The sequence below is a fragment of the Eublepharis macularius genome, chromosome 1 (genome assembly GCF_028583425.1).
Source record: "Eublepharis macularius isolate TG4126 chromosome 1, MPM_Emac_v1.0, whole genome shotgun sequence".
NCBI classification, from domain to species: Eukaryota; Metazoa; Chordata; class Lepidosauria; order Squamata; family Eublepharidae; genus Eublepharis; species Eublepharis macularius.
In genome coordinates this window covers 118,330,015-118,355,384 of record NC_072790.1, presented here as the reverse complement: position 1 = coordinate 118,355,384, position 25,370 = coordinate 118,330,015, and the positions used below count along the sequence as shown (strand labels likewise).

General features: G+C 43.3%; 1 protein-coding gene across 3 annotated transcripts in view; it reads right to left on the bottom strand.

The window, feature by feature from the left end:
- The window catches only part of LOC129329283 (uncharacterized), a 59,030-nt gene that overhangs the window by 14,394 nt on the left and 19,266 nt on the right, over positions 1-25,370 (bottom strand). For all 3 annotated transcript variants that reach the window (XM_054978814.1, XM_054978896.1, XM_054978980.1), the window contains 4 exons: positions 23,978-24,103; positions 21,840-21,885; positions 18,348-18,481; positions 9,475-9,603 (listed from right to left, as the gene is read on the bottom strand). In XM_054978814.1, coding sequence (XP_054834789.1) covers positions 9,475-9,603; positions 18,348-18,481; positions 21,840-21,885; positions 23,978-24,103 — 435 coding nt within the window. The remainder of the gene's footprint in view (positions 1-9,474; positions 9,604-18,347; positions 18,482-21,839; positions 21,886-23,977; positions 24,104-25,370) is intronic.

Below are 25,370 nucleotides of genomic sequence, written 5' to 3'. Positions count from 1 at the left end.
CTCTCAAGCAACAACTCCTTGTCAGTGGTAATGTGCTCTGATGAGAAATGTAAAGCCGCCCCCCCCCATCCAGTACTACAGGAGGTCTTCTGGAGTGGCACCCTAAAAATCATGAGAGGCTAGTAGCAAAGTAAAAACTTTCCCCTGTTCTATGCAAGTAGAAATACTTCTAGGGGGAGAGTGAGTGTGGTTTTCAGTCAACTATATCAGCTTTTCTTACAATGGACAATAGTTCCTTCTTGGGTTATGGACTAAGTCACATTTGATAGCTAGAGAAAAATGAACATATTGATAAAGAAATCCAAGGTGAAGTTTATAAAAATCTCAGGAGTACAAAATAAAATGCATTTTCTCAGTAGCCCAAAGGGGACACTGGCAGAGGATCTTTCACAGACAACGGCAGTGTCACTTCAACTAACTCTAGTTAGAACTGCACAACAGAAGGCGGCAAAGGTAAACCACTTCTACTAATCTCTTACCTTGAAAACCCTGTGATGATACAATCTAAAATGAAAAAAAGATACAGTGCTGGGAGACAGGACCCCCAGGTTGGATGGCACTCAATTGGCTACTGGGGAAAAGCCGAGGACAAGTATGAATAGTGCTATTTTAATGATGGGACTGGATTAAAGCCAAAAGGAAGTCCAATTGTGAACGTGGCTAGATGCAAAAGGAACGTCCAAAGCTTTGTGACACACATGGAATGTGAGAAGTATGAAGCCAAGTAAGCTAGAAATCGTAAAACAAGAAATGGAACATTTAAACATTGCAATCCTGAGTGTGAGTGAACTAAAATGGACCAATCTGAAAACCACACAGTATTTTACTGCAGAAATGAACTCAAAAGAAATGGTGTTGCTCTAATAGTGAGGTGAGACGTAGCACAAGCAGTCAAGAGCTACAATGCAAAGTCTGACTGAGTAATATCCATCAGACTTCAAGGAAAGCCTGTTAACATAACCATCATTCAAGCTGATGCTCAAACTACAGATTATGAGGAAGAAGAAATTGAAAACTTTTATGCAAGTGTCCAAGAAGAAATTGATCATACACCTAAAACAAGATGCTGACAATCATAGGTGACTGGAATGCAAAAGTAAGAGATAAAGCAAAATCAAACATAGTTGGAATAAGCAAAGCACCTGGAGTAGGTGGAATCCCAATAGAGCTATTTCAAGCTACAGAAATGGAGTCCATCAGAATCTTAACAAGAATCTGTCAACAAATATGGAAATGCTCAGTCTATATTCCAATTAAAAAAAAAACGGGATGCCAAAGAGTGCAGCAACTATCAGACTGTTGTGTTAACTCCCATGCAAGCAAAGTGATGCTCAAAATTCTACAGCAAAGACTCTTACCATATATGGAATGACAAATGCCAAGCTGGATTCAGAAAAGGAAGAGGCACCAGAGATCACATTGCAAATTTACAATGGCTAATGGAACACACCAGGAAATTTCAGAAGAAAATCAGCCTGTGTTTTATACATTACAGCAAAGCTTTTCACTATGTCGATCATGGAAAACTATCAAGTCTTAAAAGAAATACACAATACTCTTAAAACAATACTCAATTAGCAATGTAATTTGGAGCAGTCCAAAGGAAGGCCCTAAAACAACTCGTCATAACATTTATTTAACCTCTCTACTGAAAATATGGGACCAGAACAGGAAATACTTAGTACCAAAAATATCCAGATACTCTACCTTTACGTATCAACGCTAGTCACCTCTAGGACAAGACAAATCTTTTAATGAATTCTGGAATGGGGAAGATTTATCTAGAATAATAGATATCTCATCTCATAAAGGTTTACTAGAAAAATTAGAAACAGAAAAAATAACGAATCATAAAATTCACTGGTATAGATATTTTCAATTACAAAATCTTGCTGACCATATTAATCTAAGGAAAATATTGGATTCCCCAAAATCTGAATGTGAGATTCTATTAGATCCATCATCGAACCACAGTAAAGGCTTGATATCAAAAATTATAATTTAATACTATCCACTCAAAAAAATACAACTTGGAAATATCAAGATAATTGGTTTCAAGATTGCCAAATTGAAAAAATCACTGAAAGATGGGAACGTATATGGTCATCCAACATTTACAATTCAAAATCTATTGTTACCAAATTACAAACAAATAAAATAATTAACAGATGGTACATAACACCAAAGAAACAGAGGCGTTAGCCGTGTTAGTCTGTGGTAGCAAAATCAAAAAGAGTCCAGTAGCACCTTTAAGACTAACCAATTTTATTGTAGCATAAGCTTTCGAGAATCAAGTTCTCTTCGTCAGATGCATGGTACAGAAACTGGTCAAATATAGAAGAGGAGGGGGGAGGAGGGGAGGAGAGCGAAGATGCAATTAGTGGGGGAGAGGGAGGATGCAACCAAAACATTCCTTTGCTAGTAAATGTAAACATCTTCTTTCGGTGTGAGGTTTCAAAGGAGTTTGCCGTGTTAGTTTGTAGCAGTAAAACAGCTAGACCATTCAATTCCAATGCAGTATAAGCCTTCGATAACCACAGCTCTCCCCGTCAGATGCATCTGACAAAGAGAACTGTGGTCCCCGAAAGTCCATGCCAGGTGCCACTGGGCTCCCCCAGACCCCGCCTCTGTAAAGGAGATCTGTTACCTGTGATAATGTGATAACCATTCATTGTCCCTATTCAGTCCCAGCTTGACAGAGTCAAATTTGCATATGAATTCCAATTCAGCAGCCTCCCGTTGGATTTTGTTTTTAAAAGATTTCTGTTGAACTACAGTGACCCTTAAGTCTTTGATGGAATGTCCTGGTAGATTGAAGTGTTCTCCCACTGGTTTCTGGATGTTTCCATTTCTAATGTTAGATTTGTGTCCATTTATTCTTTTGCGTAGAGGTTGGCTGGTTTGTCCAATGTACAGAGCAGAAGGACATTGTTGGCACATGAGGGCATATATCAGATTGGAGGATGAGCAGCTGTAAGAGCCAGAGACGGTGTAGTTGATGCCATTAGGTCCTGTAATTGTATTCCCTGGGTAGATATAGGGGCAGAGCTGGCATCTGGGTCTGTTGCAGGGCCTGGTACCTGTGCTGGTGACTCTGCTGGTTCATGATTGTGAGAAGTTGTTTAAGGTTGAGGGGCTGTCTGTAGGCAAGGAAAGGTCTTCCACCCAGGGCTTCTGAGAGAGAGGTATCATTTTCCAGGATGGGTTGTAGCTCACTGATGATACATTGGATGGGTTTGAGCTGGGAGCTATAGGTGACAACCAGTGGTGTTCTGTTGTTAGTTCCTTTAGGTTTGTCCTGGAACAGACTGTTTCTGGGTACTAGTCTGGCCCTGTTGATTTGTTTCTTCACTTCATTTGGTGGGTACTGTAGTCCCAAAAATGCTTGTTGTAAATCTCTTAAGTGTGAGTCTCCGTCGAGAGCATTGGAGCAGATACGGTTGTAACGTAAGGCTTGGCTGTAGACAATAGACCGAGTGGTATGTTTAGGGTGGTAGCTGGAGGCATGTAGATATGAGTATCGGTCTGTTGGTTTCCGGTATAAGGTGGTATTTATCCGTCCATTATGTAGTTGTACAGTGGTGTCCAGGAAGTGTACCTGTTGTGTAGAGTGGTCCAGGCTTAGTAGGGTGAAAGTTATTGAAGTCCTGATGAAATCTCTCAAGGGCTTCCTTCCCATGGGTCCAAATGATGAAGATGTCATCCAGGAATCTTAAGTATAGTAGTGGTTCCAGTGGATAGGAGCTGAGGAAGCGTTGCTTCAAGTCCACCATGAATATGTTAGCATATTGTGGTGCCATGCGTGTGCCCATGGCTGTGCCATTAATCTGTAGATATGAGTTGTCACCAAATTCGAAGTAATTGTGAGTGAGTACGAAGTGACAAAGTTCAGTGGCGAGGTGTGCTGTGGTTTTGTCTGAGATAATATTCCTTATGACTTGCAGTCCATCTGCATGTGGGATATTGGTGTATAAAGCCTCCACATCCATGGTTGCTAGGATGGTGTCATCTGGTAGGTTGTCAATGAACTGTATTTTCCTGAGGAAGTCAGTGGTGTCCCGTGTGCTGGGTGTGCTGGTGGCATAGGGCCTGAGGATAGAGTCCATGTATCCTGAGACTCCTACTGTGATAGTGTCTCTTCCTGAGACAATGGGGCGTTCTGGGTTACCCAGTTTATGGATTTGGGGTAGTAGGTAGAAATTTCCTGGTCGTGGTTCCTGGGGTGTGTCCTTATGGATGCATTCTTGTATGTCCACGGGGAGAGTCTTTAATATTTTATTGAGTTCTCTTTTGTATTGCTCCGTAGGATCAGCAGGTAGTATTTTATAGAATGTTGTATTGGAGAGTTGTCTTTCTGCTACTTGTAGGTAGTTCTGTTTGTCCATGATGACAACTGCTCCGCCTTTGTCGGCTTCCTTGATTACGATGCCAGAATTGTTTTGGAGGCTGTTTATGGCATCTCTTTCTGCATGGCTGAGGTTCTGCTTTAGGTGTTGTTGTTTGTCAATTATTTCAGCCCGGGTACATCGACGGAAGCATTCAATGTAAAAGTCCAATGAAGAGTTCCGGCCCTCAGGGGGTGTCCATGTGGAATTCTTTTTTCTGGAGTTTTGTAACGATGGTTGTGTACTGCTGGGTTGGGAGAGTGATGGCTGCTGTGATGGTGTCTGTTCAGTGCTTTGTTCATCGTTTTGTTCAGCAGAGTAGTTGAAGAATTCTTTCAGTCTTAGGCGTCTAAAATAGGCTTCCAGGTCTCCACAAAGTTGTATGGTTTGTGTGGTTCTGGCTGGGCAAAAAGATAGTCCACGTGAGAGGACAGATGTTCTGCCTCTTACAACTCCAGAAAAAAGAATTCCATAAGGAAGAAAGCCATAAGGAATATTATCCCGGACAAAACCACAGCACACCTCGCCACTGAACTTTGTCACTTCGTACTCACTCACAATTACTTCGAATTTGGTGACAACTCATATCTACAGATTAATGGCACAGCCATGGGCACATGCATGGCACCACAATATGCTAACATATTCATGGCGGACTTGGAGCAACGCTTCCTCAGCTCCCATCCACTGGAACCACTACTATACTTAAGATTCCTGGATGACATCTTCATCATTTGGACCCATGGGAAGGAAGCCCTTGAGAGATTTCATCAGGACTTCAATAACTTTCACCCTACTATCAACCTAAGCCTGGACCACTCTACACAACAGGTACACTTCCTGGACACCACTGTACAACTACATAATGGACGGATAAATACCACCTTATACCGGAAACCAACAGACCAATACTCATATCTACCACCCTAAACATACCACTCGGTCTATTGTCTACAGCCAAGCCTTACGTTACAACCATATCTGCTCCAATACTCTCGACGGAGACTCACACTTAAGAGATTTACAACAAGCATTTTTGGGACTACAGTACCCACCAAATGAAGTGAAGAAACAAATCAACAGGGCCAGACTAGTACCCAGAAACAGTCTGTTCCAGGACAAACCTAAAGGAACTAACAACAGAACACCACTGGTTGTCACCTATAGCTCCCAGCTCAAACCCATCCAACGTATCATCAGTGAGCTACAACCCATCCTGGAAAATGATACCTCTCTCTCAGAAGCCCTGGGTGGAAGACCTTTCCTTGCCTACAGACAGCCCCCCAACCTTAAACGACTTCTCACAATCATGAATCGGCCAGCAGAGTCACCAACACAGGTACCAGGCCCTGCAACAGACCCAGATGCCAGCTCTGCCCCTATATCTACCCAGGGAATACAATTACAGGACCCAATGGCATCAACTACACTGTCTCTGGCTCTTACAGCTGCTCATCCTCCAATCTGATATATGCCCTCATGTGCCAACAATGTCCTTCTGCTCTGTACATTGGACAAACCAGCCAACCTCTACGCAAAAGAATAAATGGACACAAATCTAACATTAGAAATGGAAACATCCAGAAACCAGTGGGAGAAAACTTCAATCTACCAGGACATTCCATCAAAGACTTAAGGGTCACTGTAGTTCAACAGAAATCTTTTAAAAACAAAATCCAATGGGGGTCTGCTGAATTGGAATTCATATGCAAATTTGACTCTGTCAACCTGGGACTGAATAGGGACAATGAATGGTTATCACATTATCACAGGTAACAGATCTCCTTTACAGAGGCGGGGTCTGGGGGAGCCCAGTGGCACCTGGCATGGGCTTTCGGAGACCACAGTTCTCTTTGTCAGATGCATCTGACAGGGAGAGCTGTGGTTATCGAAGGCTTATACTGCATTGGAATTGAATTGTCTAGCTGTTTTACTGCTACAAACTAACACGGCAAACTCCTTTGAAACCTCACACCGAAAGAAGATGTTTACATTTACTAGCAAAGGAATGTTTTGGTTGCATCCTCCCTCTCCCCCACTAATTGCATCTTCGCTCTCCTCCCCTCCTCCCCCCTCCTCTTCTATATTTGACCAGTTTCTGTACCATGCATCTGACGAAGAGAACTTGATTCTCGAAAGCTTATGCTACAATAAAATTGGTTAGTCTTAAAGGTGCTACTGGACTCTTTTTGATTTAACACCAAAGAAACTATCTCAGTTCTCATCCTCATCCTCACCCAACATTTGAAAAAACTGTGGAGAGGAAGGAAATTTTGCACACTGCTGGTGGAGTTGTCCCTTTATTGAAAAATTTTGGAAGGAGGTCCTAAAAGAAATCAAACACAGGATATGAGATTCCGTTCTTGCCAGAGATTCTTCTTCTGGACCAATGGAACAAATATCAGGTCACTGTTCCCCAAATAAGAAAGGATCTCATTGCCACACTATTTGTATCTGCAAAAAGTGCAATAGCTACACTTTGGAAATCAAAATCCACTCCCTCAATCAATAATTGGTATAACAAAATTTGGGATCATTTTATTTCTGAAAAATTATATGATAAAATCTATCAAGTAGAACACTTCCCGAAAACCATGAATTTTATAAAGAAATGGTTCCCATTGGTTGTTGTGGGTTTTCCGGGCTGTATTGCCGTGGTCTTGGCATTGTAGTTCCTGACGTTTCGCCAGCAGCTGTGGCTGGCATCTTCAGAGGTGTAGCACCAAAAGACAGAGTCTGTTAATTCTCTGTCTTTTGGTGCTACACCTCTGAAGATGCCAGCCACAGCTGCTGGCGAAACGTCAGGAACTACAATGCCAAGACCACGGCAATACAGCCCGGAAAACCCACAACAACCATTGTTCTCCGGCCGTGAAAGCCTTCGACAATACATGGTTCCCATTATTTGAGTTTATAGAAAATGACAGTTCTTTACCTGGACCAAAACTGTTTAATATGTATATAAATGTATAAATTATCTTCATGTTATTGCTGTATATTTATTTATTGAACCATCATGTTAAATATTGTAAACATACTTTCCTTGAAATTGTACTTAAATAACCAGACATAAATTCTTGTACTTTACTTTACTTGTACTTTAGGAAGTTACAAATTGTGTTCTATATTTTATGTATTGTTTATTGTTATATATCATTATCTTATTATAATTTTGAGCATTAGAAAGTTTCAATCAAATTTTTTAAAAAGTCTTAAAAGAAATGAGAGTGCCACAACATTCAGAGTATATCATAAGGAAAGCTGGATTAGATCTAGAAGAAGGTAGAGTGAAAATTGGTGGAAGGAATATTAATAATTTGAGATATGCAGATGACACCAAGTTACTGATAGAAAATAGTGAAGACTTGAAACAACTACTGATGAAGGTTAAAGGAGAAAGTGCAAAGCAGGATTACAGCTGAACATCAAGAAGACAAAAGTAATGACTACTGAGGAATTACACAATTTTAAAGTTGACAATGAGGAAATTGAAATTGTTCAAGATTTTCTATTCCTTGGCTCAATCATCAACCAAAAGGGAGACTGCAATGGAGAAATCAGAAGAAGATTGAGACTTGGAAGAGCAGCTATGAGGGAGCTAGATAAGATCCCTAAAGATAAAGATGTCTCTCTGGGAACCAAGATCAAGATAAACCAAACAATGGTATTCCCCATTACGACGTATGGATGTGAAAGTTGGACAGTGAAGAAAGCTGACAGGAAGAAAATTGTTTCATTTGAAATGTGGTGCTGGAGGAGAGTTTTGTGGATACCATCTACAACCAGAAATCTTGTCTCTTCATGAGAAGACAAGATTCTCTGGAAAAGTCAATAATGCTAGGAAAAGTGGAAGGTAGTAGGAAAAGAGGAAGACCTAAAACGAGATAGCTTGACACAACATCCTCCAGTTGGCAGGATCTGAGCAAGTCTGTTAATGAAAGGATGTTTTGGAGGTCTTTCATTCATAGGGTTGTCATAGGTTGGAAGCGACTTGATGGCACATAATACACACCCAAGAATTTTTTCATACATATCAGAACAAACCACCACCAACTTCCTTGAGCGAAAATCAAGTGAAAACTGCTTGTGTTTTTTGTGAACAACACTTAATTGGACATAAAAAGACCTGACATTTTCAGAACAAGCCCCCGGCCCCGAACTTACCGGGGACAGTGTTTGCAGGCCCGCATGACCGGGAAGAGGCAGGAACGGTGTTTTCCCCAGGCTGGCTCCGATCGGTTTGAGTTTCCCAGCCAGCCATGCAGCACAGTTTGAGTTTCCCAGCCAGCCAATCAGGGGCCAGCTGGGATGCAGGAGGGTGGAAACCATTGCTGGACCTGAGAGGGTGGTAGGACTTGAGAGGTCCTACCACCCTCCATATAGCTGGGGCCGGCCTTGGAACCCAGCAGTTGGCTCCGGTGCAGTGATCCCTGCCCACCCTCCACGATAATTTAAGGTCTACTGATGTTCATTCTGCGGTTTTGAGCGAGCATTTCAGCTTAGCCTGGTGTACTGTATTAGAATAGGATTGCTTATGTGTTAACTTTCAAGTGTTCCTGTATGTATCAAATTGGTGTTGGAGCAATGTTGGTGGCTCCTCGTGGAATTTAGTTGTTAGTCTGTCACAACTTTGGGGTTGGTGGTTTGGGCATTGGGCTCCAATCACTTGGAGGAAAAACAGCACCTGCGTGCACTGTTTCCTCATAGATGGGGATCCCCATAAAGGATCTTGGACCAGGCATGACAGCGGCAAGCCCAGCTCGGGGGCTGATGGATCATACCTGCTTCCAGGTGACGGGGGAGCTATGCAGATGGTACTGCCCAGTGTGGCTCCCTCAACTGTCATCCCATGGTTTCCCTTTCAGCAGGTGGGCTGAAGGGATGAGGGGTCATCGGCTGGCAGGCAGGTCAGTCAATGCTGGGATCCGTGCCCTACGCAGCCATCACTCCTTATATTCTGTAATCAATAAAGTTGTGGCCTATTTTTCTCCAACAATTAGCGTCAACGTGTTTATTTCCTGCATAGTGACCTGGGCCAATTAAACTGGCACCGCAATGTATGATTTTGAAAGAATAACTTGGCTCTCACCTTTATGCTTTTTGAATAGCTTAGACTTTTGATGAAACAGGCAGCGTGACCAATAATCACTGGATTGGTTTTCCTGGTAATCAGCAGCTTTCCCACGCTCTGCAGCACTTCATGACACACTAGTACATCCTGCAAAATGCAATATAGCCAGTTAGTCTCTAAAAAGAAAGGCAGCTGCATTGTGATATGATTCCATGGTACTGTTGTGGACAGGACCAGTCCAAGTGTTAAAAGTGAGCTTCTTACATAACGCTATAGCCAGTGCAGATCTATTAAATGTTAAGGTACTAAGACCATGTAGAAAGATCACATGTTCCCTTTTCCCAGTGCTACTCCTCTCTGCTACCAATTTTACCCTGAATTGGGCGGGGGGGGGGGGGCGCGTAACATTACAAGAGCACCAATATTAATTATGATCAACCAAAGTTTCCCCTTAACAAAGAATCTGAAGTTTCTGAATTAAGGAGAATTTCTTAATTAATGATAGTTGCTCCTGATTTATATATAATGCTGAACTGTGGTGAAGGCTTGAAGAGGAGAATTCATGCTGGAAGGGGAAGGGTCAGAATGTGATCCTGTGGTCTTGGTACTAAGAAATCAGTAGGGATGATATAAGCTTGCTTTCTTTAAACACAGCAGCTAGGTTAGTGTATGTGTCCAAATGTTGCTATTTTATGAAGTGGTAGAATTAATTAGAAGGCATGAATGGGGAGACCAATGTGAATGGCATGGCTGGCATACAGAAAAGATGACACTGGAGAATCAGTCTATGGACCCATATCACCTTTTGTCAGAGACCTGAAGAGAACTCAGTTCATATGTTTCTTCCTTCTTTGCCAAATCAGAACACGGCTATGAGAATACAAGAAAATGTATTCCTAATGATATTCCCATGGATGTTTTGGCTGTGGTAGGTAAAGGATCTGCATATTGGCACATATATGACTTCTCTACTTAAAACTTGCCTTTTTGTTTTACTTCCAGCCTATGTCCTTATCTTTAAGCCTTTTGCATCCTTGGAAATATATTTAAATTGAACTAGGACCTATTGTCATGGGCAGCCATGGGAAAAGACTAGAGCTCCTGTCTTAAGAGTCATGCCAAGTTGGGGTGTTTGTGTCCATCCACCAGCCCACAGAGTATTCCATTTTCATATACTACCACAAACCTTCCACAAACAATGGCCAAATCCACATTACTTCTTTTTTTCCGCGTTTTCCCCGCATTCTCCCCGCAATCTTGAGTGCCGGTCACATTACCTCATTAAACAGACGCATTTCATTCGCATTTCTCCCGAATATGTGGTCACAGTTTTTCAACGGGAGTTTCACGGTGGCCGTGAACAGTCCAATGCGCAATTTACGCGGTTTTTTTAAAAACCACCCCCCCTTCCTGTCTCTCCAGCCGTTCCGAGAGTTCCTATTGGCTGATTCAACTTGCAAGTGCTCCGTAGTCTGCAAAAGACTGTTTTTGACTTCATAGCATTGGATTTATTGATTATGCTGTTTCTGAATCAAATCTGGTAGTTTGAAAAATCATTTTGGGGTGAATCCATCCTCAGAACGGACTCGCAAAACTTCCTTTTTAACTGTTTTTTATTTTTTTATTTTATATTACTGTAATATCGAAATTACAGTGAATCAATCATTCAAAATAAAGAAAACAGTCGCTGCCGAGGGCCGCCCCAGCGGCGGGGCTGGAGGCGCTGGGAAGCCGGCGGGCTCATCGCTCGCCTCCTCTCCCGCCGGGGTCAAGAAGGTGCCCGGCAGACCGAGTCGAAGCCCGGGCGCAGCTGGAGGCTCCCAGCTCAGAGCAGAGAAGGGACTGGCCGAGGCATCCCCGGCTGAGCCGAACGGCAGGGCTTGCGGGGGCTGCCGGGACAGCAAAGGTGGCTTGGCCTGTGGGCTGGCACATCCGCGGAGGGGGGCTGAAGATGAACAGGGATTTTAAAAACTGCTGCCGAGAGAAGCGGCGGCGGCGGGCCGGGGATGCCGGCCGAGGAGACAGCCGCGTCCCTCCAAGCCTCTCTCTGCAGTGAGCCAGTGCTGCGCTGCCGGGGGGCGTGGATGCGCTGCGCGGCGCCCTCTCCACTGTGGGCACTCCGGCTCAGGTGCTCGCCACGCAGAGGCCCAGCTCGCGGGGCGCCTGCCCCTGCGAGGTTGCCCATCAGCGCGGCGGTCCGCGGGAGGGGAGGGGGCGCAGCCTTCCCCCCTTGGGGTAAACGGCCCTCTGGCCACCAAGCCGGCTTGACCCCGCAGGCGCTGCCGCTCCAGTCTTGGAGAGGGGGGAAGGGGGAGCGGACGGCTGGGTGGCGTCTCGGCACGCTCCACTCGCACAGACATGCAACCCGCACCTTTCAAACCAGCCTTTCAAACTGCACCTTTCAAACCACCTTTCAAACCAGCCTCTTCATCCAAAGTGACTGACCGGCCTGAACCCGCCCAAAGCTTGGCTTTGTGAAACTTCAGTAAAATTCGAGCACTGAACTGTCCTGCATAGGAAATGCCCACGAAAGCTTCCCGCATGCTTCAAAATGTCCAAAAAAGAAACGGAAGAGCCATCAGTGCTGTCAGTGGGGGAAAGAGAGGCATCATTATCTTCAATGATGTTTCTTTATAACACAAGATCGAAATAACGGAAAAGTGAGCTCAAAAAATTTTTTAAAAAATGGGCGGGGAAAAAAGGTCCCGCCCAAAAAAGCAGTTTTCGAGCGGCCGTGTGACCGGAGGGACGCGCGAGAAAGGCGAATTGGAAGCAGGGATGTGAACGAAGAGAAAAAAATCACGGATTGGAGGCAAACGGAAGATATCCAATAAACATGCGGGTAATGGGTGAATGTGGATTCGACCAATCTCTACTGATGACCTTGTCCCATTTATTTATTTTCTATTTGGATCTACCAAATGCACTAAGAGTGACTTACCAACATGTAAACAATATAAACAATTTAAAAATACTAGCAAAAAAATTTAAAAACAGACAGCCTTAAGCTGGCCTCTAGAAAATTAGCACACTGAGCTGAATATCTATGGAGTGGGATGGCACTGCATAAACAAGATGCACACACACACACACACACACACACACACACACACACACAAATACTGTCTTGTTGATGATAAGTTTCAACTCCCTTTTTATGAATTTTTATAATCTTTATTTAAATGAAAAAATAGACATTTGATCTTGCATAAAGGATCTTGAACAAAGAATAAAATAATAGATTTAAGCTACAACAAAAATATAAGCAAGTTATATAACAACACAGCTAAATTTCACAATATTGTTCCTCTCCCTCTCCTCAATTACTTATACCCAAAGTTTTGTACTCAACATTTTATATTCAGTCCTATACATCACATTTTATATTCAACATTTTAAAATCTTAGTTTTAAAGCTGATCTAATCTATGTTAACTATTCTTAATAGTTCTTAATTTCCAGCTGCATATACAAAGAAATCTCTCCATTTTTCCTGAAATTCCTGTGTTGATCTTTTATGCATATAAGAGGTTTGTTTAGCCATAGAGGCATATTCATACAATTTAACAGCATTTTATATTCAACATTTTAAAATTTTAATTTTATAGTTGTTCTACTTCAACAATAGCCATTCCTGGGTTTTCTTAAAAGCCCAAATCCTGGACTCTGTTGGGTTTTAATAGTCATGACCAGCACTTTCAACTAAGCCAGGAAATGAATCTCTAGGTAACAGAACTCAGCATAGGAGAAATTAGTGCTCTTAAATTTATACCAGATAATAATCTTGCTGCTGAATTTTGAACTCGTTGAACTTTTCAACAGTCTTCACAATGCCACTACATCACTATCATGGGAAAAAAACCCTCCAAGTTTACTGGCCCCAAAGCTGTATTTTTGCTGTAAGGAGTATTCATTTCAGGCCAGTGTGAATTATGGAATAGTTTTTGTGAAGGGATTGAGATGCCATGAAATTGTTCAGGATTTAGACCTGAGGTAATCAAAGAGCAGATGATTTCTGCCTCACTGTAAACACAGAGTGGCATTAGCAACACTGAAGCATTAGTCCATCTTGGTGAGAAATGTTAGCTTTGTCCTGCAAAAGTTTGTTTTTCTACAGCTGTTCCCATGGAGAACACCCTCTCTACTCCACTGGAATTCAGGTCAGGTCAGAATGAGAAGCTTTGAAAAGGACTGAAAAAATAAACTAAAATAGAGGAGGGCAACAGAAGATCAGCTACTTGTTTGAGTAAACCAGGCTGATCCAATAGAAGATATGAAAAGCCTGCTGCAGTACTCATTGTGTTCAAGTTCTCTCTGTCCCAGCTTACTTTTCTTCAGTGCTATAGCAGCTGCAGTATTCAGCCCAGCCAGAAAAAAAAATTCACTTTCAAAATAAGAAAATGACAAGATAATGGATTATAATTGGATGCATTTATTCCCACCATTTCCTTGCCAAAAAAATCTCTGGCTATACATTACAATTCAACAAGAGACACAGTACGAGTAAAGAGATATGGGGGGGGGGAGTGGGAAACAAGACACACATATTTCCATTGAATGTCCTTCACCAGGGGATGAAAGACCCTGGTGCTACTGGACTCTTTTCTATTTTTGCTACAGATAGTGCACGCCAGTGTTCCCACTAATGTGAGCACGTGAGCAATCGCTCACAGATTCTGACTCCTCCACTCACAGCTTCTCAGATGTAGCTCACAGATACTAACCCTCAGGCGGCCCCACCCTCCCACTCAGCCAGCATCTGCAGGTAGGCCCTATAGGGAAGGAGCAGGGATGGAGCCTCATCCCACTTCTCCCTTCCTGGCTGTGGCTAGTTTGGCCCCCAGGGGGGTGCCAGAGAGCACCTCCATCCACTGCTGGCTCTAGCTGGGGAACAGAGCAGAGCTGAGTGATCGGGTCTGGCCCGACCCATGAAGCCTGAAATCGCTAGGATCCCCTCAGCCCCAGAGAGCGGAGGAGAGGAGGTAGCGCCTCAGCCGCCACCATGATGAAGGCGTCATTTAACTTGGCCTTGGTTCAGAAGGAGGCTGAAGAAGTAAGCATTGACTCACAAAAGCTCATCTTGAAATAAACGTGCTAGTCTTTAAGGTGCCATTGCGTGCCTGCTTTATTTTGCAGCAACAGACTAATACAACTACCCCTTTGTAATCAGCATGGACATATCAATTTTTATACAGAAGTATACTCTGATTTTTGTGGCCCTTTCACCTAATGGCTTTTATTGTTAAATTGTTTTAATTGTAGTCAAAATAATTCGATTGCAATTTTTTTTAAAAGGAGGTGCACTCAAAACTTTAATGAAAGTTGTTGTTTCGGCTCACAAAGTAGATTTTTAGCTCATAACACTGCAAAGCTTAGAGGGAACATTGGAGAATAGCTGATTTAATAGGATGCAGTCAGAGACGTCTAGATAGGCCAAAGCAGATACCAATGCTAAGAAGTGGGTCTTTCATTCTTGCACTAGCCCATCAGCTACTGCTTTCCACTGCTGATAGCTCCAACTTCTCTGTAGGAGCTCCATATTTCCCTTTCACTCTCCAAGTTTTCCCCACATTCTAGCTTTTCTGCCATGCCCCTTACAGGCTCCATAATATATTATTGGTAACAGCTTGCGTTTGGGGTCTCTCTGAACTGTGTTTTTAGACCTATGATTATCTGCCAGGGTCTTGAATCAGTGCAACAAGAGGAAACCTTTCCCAGAGTAGAACAATCACTACTAATACAATGACTTTAGTGTTAAAGTGCAAGCAGTGCTCAATTATAATTATAACAATTCAAGAAATTCCAATATCAATGCAATCAATAAATAAAGCAATAAATACATATCATATACAAATATCATATAACAATCCAACAGGTGGAGTCTAAACAAAAACTCCTAAAAATCGATGTATTGACCCGAAAAGGATTTCCAAAGGACTGAATATTTCAATAGAGATCAAAGTCCATTTTTCAGCGAAGTAAAGTGATCTTTTAGACAATGCTGTATACTCATAGAAGAAGTCACAACTCACAAAGATACTACCTACGGGCTTTGCCGGCATAAATATTCCATCCCATTTCGTGTGGGATGGAATAGGCTTCTCTATTTTATAAACAACAAATTTCTCAATGAGAGCAATGAATCACCACCATGTTGGTTGGAGCAGACGGTCTAACGCTGGCTGAAAAATGGACTTTGATCTATATTGAAATGTTCAGTCTTTTGGAAATCCTTTTGGGATCAATACATTGACTTTTAGGAGTTTTTGTTTAGACATTGAAATTTGTATATGATATGTATTTATTACCTTATTTATTGATTGCATTGATATTGGAGTCTCATGAATTGTTATCATTATAACTGAGCCCTGGTTGCACTTTAACAGTAAAGTCATTGTATTGGTAGTGATTGTTCTATGCTGGGAAAGGTTTCCTCTTGATGTGCTGCTTTATTTTCCTGGAGTGCCCTCTGTGGTTTTTGTAGGGTCTTGAATCAGGCAGAGCATCTCCCCAAGCCGTTCCTGTACCAGGAAAAGCTACCTACAACTCTGCCCCTGCTTAGAAATGCTTACAAGAATCAGCAGGGCTTAGTGGAGAAAGCATAGATCTTCAGCCCAAGAAAGCTTTCAAACCCCAAGCTCATCTATATACTTGCTCGTTAGCCTTAGCCAACCTGGAATAGCTTCTGAAAGTATTCTAGCTATCACAAGGACTTTTGGAGAAAATTTAAATGAGGAACAGTGACTCACGACAGGCCTCAGAAGCAAACTGCCATATAAACTACTGAACTAGATACCAGCATAAGTATGTCAAAAAAAAAAGTTTTGTAAACAGTATGTTGAAAAACTACATAAAAACAGTGCTATGTGTAGGCTAAATTCGTTGGGATCTAAATGATTGTTATACTTTGTGCAGCGTTTTTTGTCATAAGTCATGGCATAGTCTTGTATGTATTACCAGAGGGAGGGTGGGTGGGTAATAATGTTACCTTTTGTTTCAGGTGTTGCTACAATGTACATTGGAATGTTCCCTGCATAAACTTTGTTGAAATAAAGAAGAGTTGTCTACAGCATTCTCTGCTTTTGCAGTATTCCCTTCAGTTAGAGAAGGAGATGCTCCCTTTTTCTCACTCTGGGTATACCCATGTACTGCAGGAGCTGCAATATTGTACTGCAGTTACTAACTTGTAACTGCAATGTGCAAAAGGGAAGTTCTGTACAAGTACTAGGCCAATTGTCCCTTGTGGAAATTACAAAGACTGCTTGCATTAATTCTAGTAATGAGCTTTTATAGGCACAACAACCAAGCCTTAGCTCAGTTGATCAATACTCCATGAAGCTAAACTGCAGTAAATGTTTCAGCTACTACTAGTTTATGGTTCAGTCCACAGATGCTTCAAAACAGCTCTCTCTGTGGGAACAGGAAGTGCTGAACACAGAGGTGTTGTTGTGACCAAGGGAAAAGATACCTCCCTTTCTTTTAGATACCCCTGGAAGAGTGCTATAGTGCCCAAGGTGCACTATACAGTCAGGTAATCGTTCTGAGTGAGCCTTAAGATTAGACAAATCTACAAATAAATGCTTAAATTTTGTCACCGTAAGCAGCTCCACTGTACTGTTTCAGAGTTGTGTCTCAAGATTTCTTGTGAATATTACAGAAACTTAGGGGGTACACATCTATCTGATTGCACAGGCTTCACTGGTACCCATGAATGTAAGACTATTTGAAGCCACCAGTTTGGTCCTTTTAAGAGGGCTAAAAACTGTACCTACATGTCACAAATCATATCATCATAGTGACCAGAGCAGATATTGAGACTCTAGTTGCCAAGCCGTTTAACAGTCTTTTAAAAGTTAAATACTTTCAAGGTTTCTTAAATAGCCACAGTCGATAATCTACAATTCAATTTTTTAAAAATGTAACACATAAAGTATATATGATCTCATGGAAAACACCATGCATTACAGGCAGTTGTAGTCACCTTTTAATATCATTTTTATTTCATCCTCTCCCTAAGGAGGTTAAGTGGCATACAGGATTTATTTATTTGGCAGACAGGAATCTTTCTACCTCCATTTTCTTCTCACAATAACCTCTGTGAGATAGATTAGGATGAGGGTCACCCAACGAGTTTTGTGACAAAGTGAGTATTTGAATCCAGAACTCCCCATTCCTAGTACAATACTCTGACTACTGTACCTCAATGGCTTATAACTTTGTTGTCCTATTTTCACATATTCATATATAGGTTCTATACATTAAGGTCTCTAACCTGGAGGGCCAAGGATAGCCAGATCTTTTCAGATCTTGGAAGCTAAGAAGAGTAGGCTCTTCTCAGCACTTGGATGGGGGACCACCAAGGAAGTGGTGGCAGGCAATTGTCTTCTGTCTGTCTCTTGCCTTGAAAACCCTATGGGGTCACCATGTCAGCTGCCACTTGACAGCCCTTTACACACATTAAGGAAAACTAGGCCTATCCACATTAACTTTGGAGTAAACGACCAAATATAAAAGGACATATCTACAAGAAAACTTGCATAGGCTACAAATTTGAATTCCTTCAATTACATGAAAACTGTCCTGTTGGTTAGACCAGCAGTATGTTTCATCTAAAAAAAGGTCACAAGCACGCCATGAAGGCAACAGCTCACCCTATTCTTTGCCCCCAGCACCAATTACTCAGAGGTAAACATTTGACAGCTGGCTCCAGAATTTTACCTTCGTGTTCTTGGGTATAAAATAAGTATGTTGGAGCTGCTGGGTGCTGTGACTTTTGCCATTCTTTGTACCCCAGCAGCAAATGCTCCACCATTCTGGTATCTGGACCCCCCCCCCACATCCACATCACCTTGGAACATTACCACAATGCACAATTGTCCTAAATGGTAGTACCTGGTTGTCTGGGTGCTGGGATAGCATCCGGAGGAGAACAATCGAATTCTGTTGAACTTCTGTATTGTTCGAATCAAGAAGTGGGAGCAAGTGGGGCAGGATGCCCATAGCAATAAGGCTGGTCTGGACACTCTCTGTTTGAAAAATGAAAAAGCAGCAGATGGTTGTAAGCACAAATCCACAGGAGTTATTTTGAAGAAAGGATTTGTGTTAGAAAGGAGTGCTTCATTTAGACTGAACAAATCAAATGAGTTCAACTAGACTTTATAGATTAGGCTATATTATATCTGTATAGAGGTTATATTTTTGGCACTGTGTTTTTAATGAAGAATCAAAAGAAAGTATACAAGCTTGACACCAACAATGTCTGAGACCAGTGTCCAGAATGACTAAACTGTGTTTTAATTGTTAACTATAAAGGCTCATAATGCCATCAGATTCTTAGAGCTTGTGTGCCTCTCCTGAGGCAGAGCAGAGACTCCCTATTGCTTCCTTGGATGTTTCAATGGAGCTGGTGGGAGAAATGGCTAGGCCATGGTCCCTGCTGGGCAGGTTTGACAATATATGAGTCTTCTGAGTTCTGTTTACCACCTTCTGATATTACTGGAAGTACCCCCCCCCATCCTGTTTTACTTCTTGTGGGGTGCCAGATCCATTAACCATAGGAGGTTCATATCTAGAACTCTGCAATGGAAAAAACCAGCTGGCGTGGTAAACTGAAGCAGAGAAACAGCAAGTGGGTGAAGCTTTCAGTACATCCCTTTGCTCCTCCAGTCCAAACCACAAATTTCTAAAGCAGCTTTTTCTCATTAAAAGCAGTCAGCAGGATTTAAATACATGCTGCATGTATGTAATATCTAGTTAAACCCTGAATTAATCAGTTTTAATGGTTCAATTCCAAATCATATGTTGAAGGGGAGAAGGGGTCTCCCTAGCATTACACAGCGGAAAACAGTTTTAATGGGAGCCATTAGCAAATTGTAACAGAGATCTCTGTCTTTTGGTGCTACACCTCTGAAGATGCCAGCCACAGCTGCTGGCGAAACGTCAGGAACTACAATGCCAAGACCACGGCAATACAGCCCGGAAAACCCCCAACAACCATAATTCAAAACTGATGAAATGTCAAGGTCTCCATTCTTCAAGTTCAAAGGCAATGTTCTAAACAGCCCACTAGCATTGCTTTGGTAACTTAAAAGGGACTGAGGAAATGTCATTGGGTGTATCACTGATGGTCAATAGTGGAGCAGGGTGGTGCGTTAGTTGAAGGGTCATTTTAAAGAAGTCCCACTTTTCCATTCTACCATGCATAATCCTGACAGTGAAATCCTAAAAACACTTTCCTGGGAGTAAGCTCCAATGAATAGACCTAAATAGGATTCTGAGTAGACTTTTTTCTTTGGGTCTATATAGTCCTGGAGTTTAGACCTGATCAACACATACATTTTAGCAGCATAGATACATTAGCAACAGATTGGAGAAAGGGGCAGGGTTTGCTGCAGCTGGCAGAAGGAAGAGCCAGCTATCCTGATGCTGCTGTCTGTGTACAGCATTGGCTGTAGGGGAGGAAGGCCATATGGGGCTACCACCTGCCCCACTCTCATCAGCAAGGGAGACAACCACCCACCTTCCTTTTATTTCGGTGTGGGCACAAGATGGTTGCCCATTTGGGGGGCCCAGTACAAATATTTTCATCCAGTAGATTGGAACTAAACTGAGCGGATTTTTTTTGCCCCCTCTACTCTGAAAACAGTAACAGGAAATCCACTGGTTTTCAATAATGCCTAGACATTAGTATTCCATGATGGCAGTACCAGTGTGGGCCAAATTTCTTGAGTGGTACACAGTACAGTTTAGGTGAGCACCCTGTGACATCTTTTGGAGGGTGAAAGGTTAACCCTCAGACCAGTCCTAGGGCCTTACTGCCTTCATGGACCATGGACAGGAACCTCTTGAGGAGGGCCATTATCTTCGACCCATAGATACTGAGGCTTTGGGGACAGGAAGTGGCAAGAAGGAGCCTGTAAACTCAGTGATGAACAAAAAGAGGAGGCTTGCCTCTTCTGCATCCCACCAATGGTCTGCACTTCGACTAGGTTTGGAAGGGGAGCTGGCCTGCGTGTGCCACAGATCCCCTTTGACCTATGTGAATCATTAAACTTGGCCCTTTTATTAACCCATCTGAAGGTATCAGTTCTCCTTATTCTGCATCTGCATGCAATCAACATTTATACCTCTCTAAATGGAGTTGGGTGAATGTCTTCCATTTGGAACCAACATCCTCTCAGGATGGCAAAATGTGTGGTTCATTTGGGGAATGTTGGTACTGATGTTACAAAGTTTTTCCATCATTCCAGATGCAATTCTAATGGACTTTCCTGGGAGTAAGCCTCATGGAATTACATAGGACTTACTATTGAGTAAATCTGCTCTCTTTGTGCTGCTTATAGTGATAGAACACAAGCAAGAGCATATAAAACAGTGATCACTCGAAAATAGCATCTTCTGAATTTAACATTTGGGGTAAGGAGGAAACACTGATTTCTGTATTTCATATTCAAACAACCTGCAGAGGAAGCCAGACTACATCAACAGTGGTGTGCATTCACCCTTCATCTGGGGACATTGTGTTTCCAATTCTTTTCGGAAGTTCCTCCTTTAACAACCTCCCTCTTCCCTCGTCAGTTTCCATTTGTCTCTGTTTAGTGTTCTGTTCCCCCTATTTTTCTCTTACACACTCTCCTTACTCAGTATCACCTGACCCATTAGGAAGCTGAGGACAGGAGTCACACATTAGGATGTCCACACATCAGACATTCTGCCACAGAGTCAGTGTTTGCCATGGTCACCTGGTAGTGAGAATTATACTGGAAGGACAAGAACTGGAGTTAATAAAATGATGAGAGACTAGTGGTTCCTTTTAATATTTCTTTTCAAGAGCAGCCGCTACTGTACTAACTGATTACAACCTCCAAATTAGGCAAATGATTTAGGATTGTAATCAAGAAAGTAAAAAATGGCAAAAGGGGGCCAGAGGAGATTATGATTCGTATTAATGATCTTGAGCATGCTATCTTGGATAATTTCCTTACAAGAACATAATCAAATGCAGTGGCTGTCAGGAACATTTTTCATGAAGTTCATCTTTAGTCTATTCCCTCGGATTCATGCTTAGCATTTTCCTCTCCCCGGAGTGGGCCTATCACTTCCTTATTCTTTTTAATTTAATTGCTTAAATAAAATAACAAACAGCAGTACACTTCCGCTGATATATTTTATAAAAATAGGGTTGTTGGTCTCTCAAACTGCCAAACAATATCACAGTTCAATAAAAAGATGTTTCTGCAAAGATGTTTCCTTTCCTTAACTGGAAAGGAATAATCTGAGAAGATTACTCTCACAGACTATACAGCAGAAAACAACAGAAGAAAGAATCTGTGAGCATGTGTCCACCTACATTTTTATTTACTCTTGTGTTAGTACCTTACTTACCACTTGTAACTAAATTCCTGAGACAAACACAAGCCTGGTTTGAAACCTAGTTGTAGAAAATAAAGAAATCAGAATGCAAGAGAAAATTACTCTAGATTCTCAGCCTTTAAAAACAAAATTAATTAAAAAAATATTTATAAGCTTGCCTTTATGCTAGGCATTCTGGAACCAAGGCAGGTAACAACAATGTAAAGACAATGTAAACAATTTGATAATACCAACATTTAAAAAAATTGAAACTGCCTGTGCGGATTCTAAAGTTAACTGATTCACATTGGCTGGACACATGAAGCTGCCTTATATGAAGTGAGACCAATGGTCCAACTTCATTAGTACTGTCTATTCTGATGATCAAGAGGTAGTTTTCTATGGTTTTGTCCCAAGCAAGTCTTTCCCATGACCTGATACCTGAGGTCATTTATTGGGAGACATCGGGGAATGGACCTAGGGCCTTCACCATTTGCACTACCACTAAGAAACAGCCCTTCTCTCATACAACATCTCCTGTATTTCTATAATATTCTGGTAATTGGGATATGTATCAAGGTAGGTGAGTAAAGCTTACAATGTTCAGAGGTTTTTTTGTGATGATATGAGACCCACCTAGAAATTTTTTCTAGCTAGAGCTACAATCTATCTTGGTGGCCAGGATAACAACTGATTTGTTAATGGAGGTGTTCAGAACCGGAGGGGTGCCTGGTGGGTGTCAGGGGCAGAGGTGCGCGCCGTGGAGCTGGCGTGGCTGGGCCACAGCTGCTGCAGCCAGCCAGCCCCATGCCGCTACTGCCACACATCCCCAGCCAGGCGCAGCAGCCATGAGCCGCTGCCGGGGCAGTGTGCAGAGTAGCCTCCGCCCGCCACCCCAGCCATCCGCTGGCCAATGCCCCCGGTTGCGCTGCGTGATGACATCATCATACAGTCCGTGGCACACGCATGCTATGTGCGCACGTGTGGAAGGGTGGCCGCAGGCGCCAGAAACCCTGGCGCCGGCAGTGCCCATGAAGTTATTACTATGAAGACAAGTATTTAAAGAAACAAAAAGAAGTAGTTTTGTTTGCAAAAGAGCTAAACTGATGTAACTCTACAAGCTCCTAGTGGTGATGAATGGTAAAAGATTCTCATTTCTTTTGAAAGCGAAGGGAATGGGATGGAAAAGTGAACTTCTCTTCAAGGTCTAAAGATCTGGGACTAGGGCCAGCTGGATAACTTAATTCCACTCTCCCAGGGTTGAATGGAGACATCTGTAGGACTGATTTTATTCCACAGCTAACTCCAGAGTCTCCCAGTTAAGGCATTAATTTTGCTTACTCACAGAAGAAAAACATATCTTATTATATAAAAGGCTAACTGTGTCCCAGGCAACCCACTTTCTACCCTGGAGCGCCTCCAGAGGACGCTGCTGTGGATGGAAGCCCAGAAGAGGCAGCCCATCCCTCCCCCTGGCTGGGATCAGGAGTGGAGCAGGTAGCAATGCCTGTCCCCCGCCTTCACCCAGCTGGGATCAGCAGAGGAGAAAGTGGCAATGCTCGCCCCTCACCTTCACCCAGCTGGGATCAGGAGTGGAGCAGGTAGCAATGCCTGTCCCCTGCTTTCACCCAGCTGGGATCAGCAGAGAAGGTGTCAATTCCCGCCCCTCACTTTCACCCAGCTGGGATCAGGAGCAGAGCAGGTGGCAATGCTCCCCCTCCCGCCTTCATTCAGCTGGGATCAGGCACAGAGCAGGAGACAATGCCTGCCTCCCCTTCACCTGGCCAGGATCAGGAGTGGAGCAGGTGGCAATGCCCGCCTCTCCCTTCATGTGGCTGGGATCAGGAGTGGAGCAGGTAGCAATGTCCGCGCCCTGCCTTCACCCAGCCGGGATCAGTCACCGAGGAGGAGGCAATGCCCGCCTGCCTGCCTGCCCTCCCCTTTCTAGAGCCTGTTGTATTTTTCCCACAACAGGTTTTGTTACTAGTTTATAATACTTGTACTGTACACAAATGAAGATATCTACGCTGAAATCCTAAGCAAGCTCCGTAAGTTCCATTGAAATAAAATGTAAATTTCTGAATAAACAGGTTTAGGATAGAGTAGTTAGAAAAACAGTAGTCTGTTCAATAATATCTTATCCCACAACCCCACACAATCAACAGCTTTACCTTGTCTACAGAAGAAGAGAGGAGGGAAAGGAGCATCCGCAGAAGAAACCGGTCCCCAGTTTGCAACATGGCTTCATGGTGTTGAGAGTTTGTTGCCATGTTGCTTAGAGCTGCACAGCTATAGTACTGTAAGCACAGAAGACAGAGAACTAATTCACCATATGGCAAGTTTATGGAATATATTGAGTAAATGCTGGAAGGCCTGTGGATTTGTAGTTGAAAATGCTTAGGGCCTAGGCCCTGAAACTATGGAGGTGGTGGTGGGAGAGTCCAGGATTAGGGGAAATACTTTTCTTCCAACACTAATTAGACTATTAGGTCCCTTTCAGTTTGAAATTATCAGAACCCTTAAAAGCTTATTGCATCATGGACTGGCAGTAGGATGGCTGCAGGACTCATCCCAGAACCCTAATTCCCTCAAAGACACTAATGATTTGGGCAAGCCAGTTTCTACTCTGAGTACTAGCTAAGAGGCAGGTTTTATTCTGGAGAAGTAGAGGGATGCACCTCTGGCGTTAAACACCCCTCTATGCATAGTGGAAGGAAAAGGCATTTCTAAGAAAAAGATTTCCCCCCCCATTCTAGTGTCCCATCACCCAACCCCAGCCTTGTATGGGGTGCCTCTCTATTAAGAGGTACCCACTGCAAGAAAGCAATTAGTTTAGGTTGGATGGAAGACATTAATTATCTCCTCTCCAAGAGTAAAAAAAAAAATCTAAAGTTATTTCACAGGTCATGGGAGGATTTAATCTCTGGACAGAGAACATAAATTCAGTTTTTCTGTAGGGTTGCCAGGCCCCCTCGATCTCCCAGCGGGAGATTGGGGCCTGGCTCTTAACTGAGGGGGGAGGGGTGCGCACGCGGGGAGCGTCACTAAGTGACGTCACTTAGTGATGTCACCACGCATCCCGTTTGGGCGTGGATCGAGCCCGTTGTGGGCCCCTGTGGAGCGCGGGAGCATTCCTGCGCTCTGCAGGGGTCGACAATGGGCCCAATCCACACCAAAATGGGCCCAATCCGCTCCCATTTTGGCACGGATCGGGTCCGTTTTGGCACGGATCGGACCCGTTTAAATCCTCTGTGGAGCATGGGAGTGTTCCTGCGCTCTGCAGGGGCCCACAACGGGCCCGATCAGCACCAAAACAGGCCTGATCCGCGCCCGTTTTGGCATGGATCAGGCCCGTTTTGGCGTGGATTGAGCCCGTTGTGGGCCCTTGCGGAGCGCAGGAACGCTCCCGCGTTCCACAAGGGCCCCGATCCAGGCCAAAACAGGCCTGATCCTGGCTGCTGCTGTGCGCGGGGGTGCGCAGCACCGCAGGGGGGTGCGCATTGAAGGTGCACCCCCCCTGCTGGCCAGTTAGGTGGGGGCAGGGTGGGGCGGGCGATCCCCCGC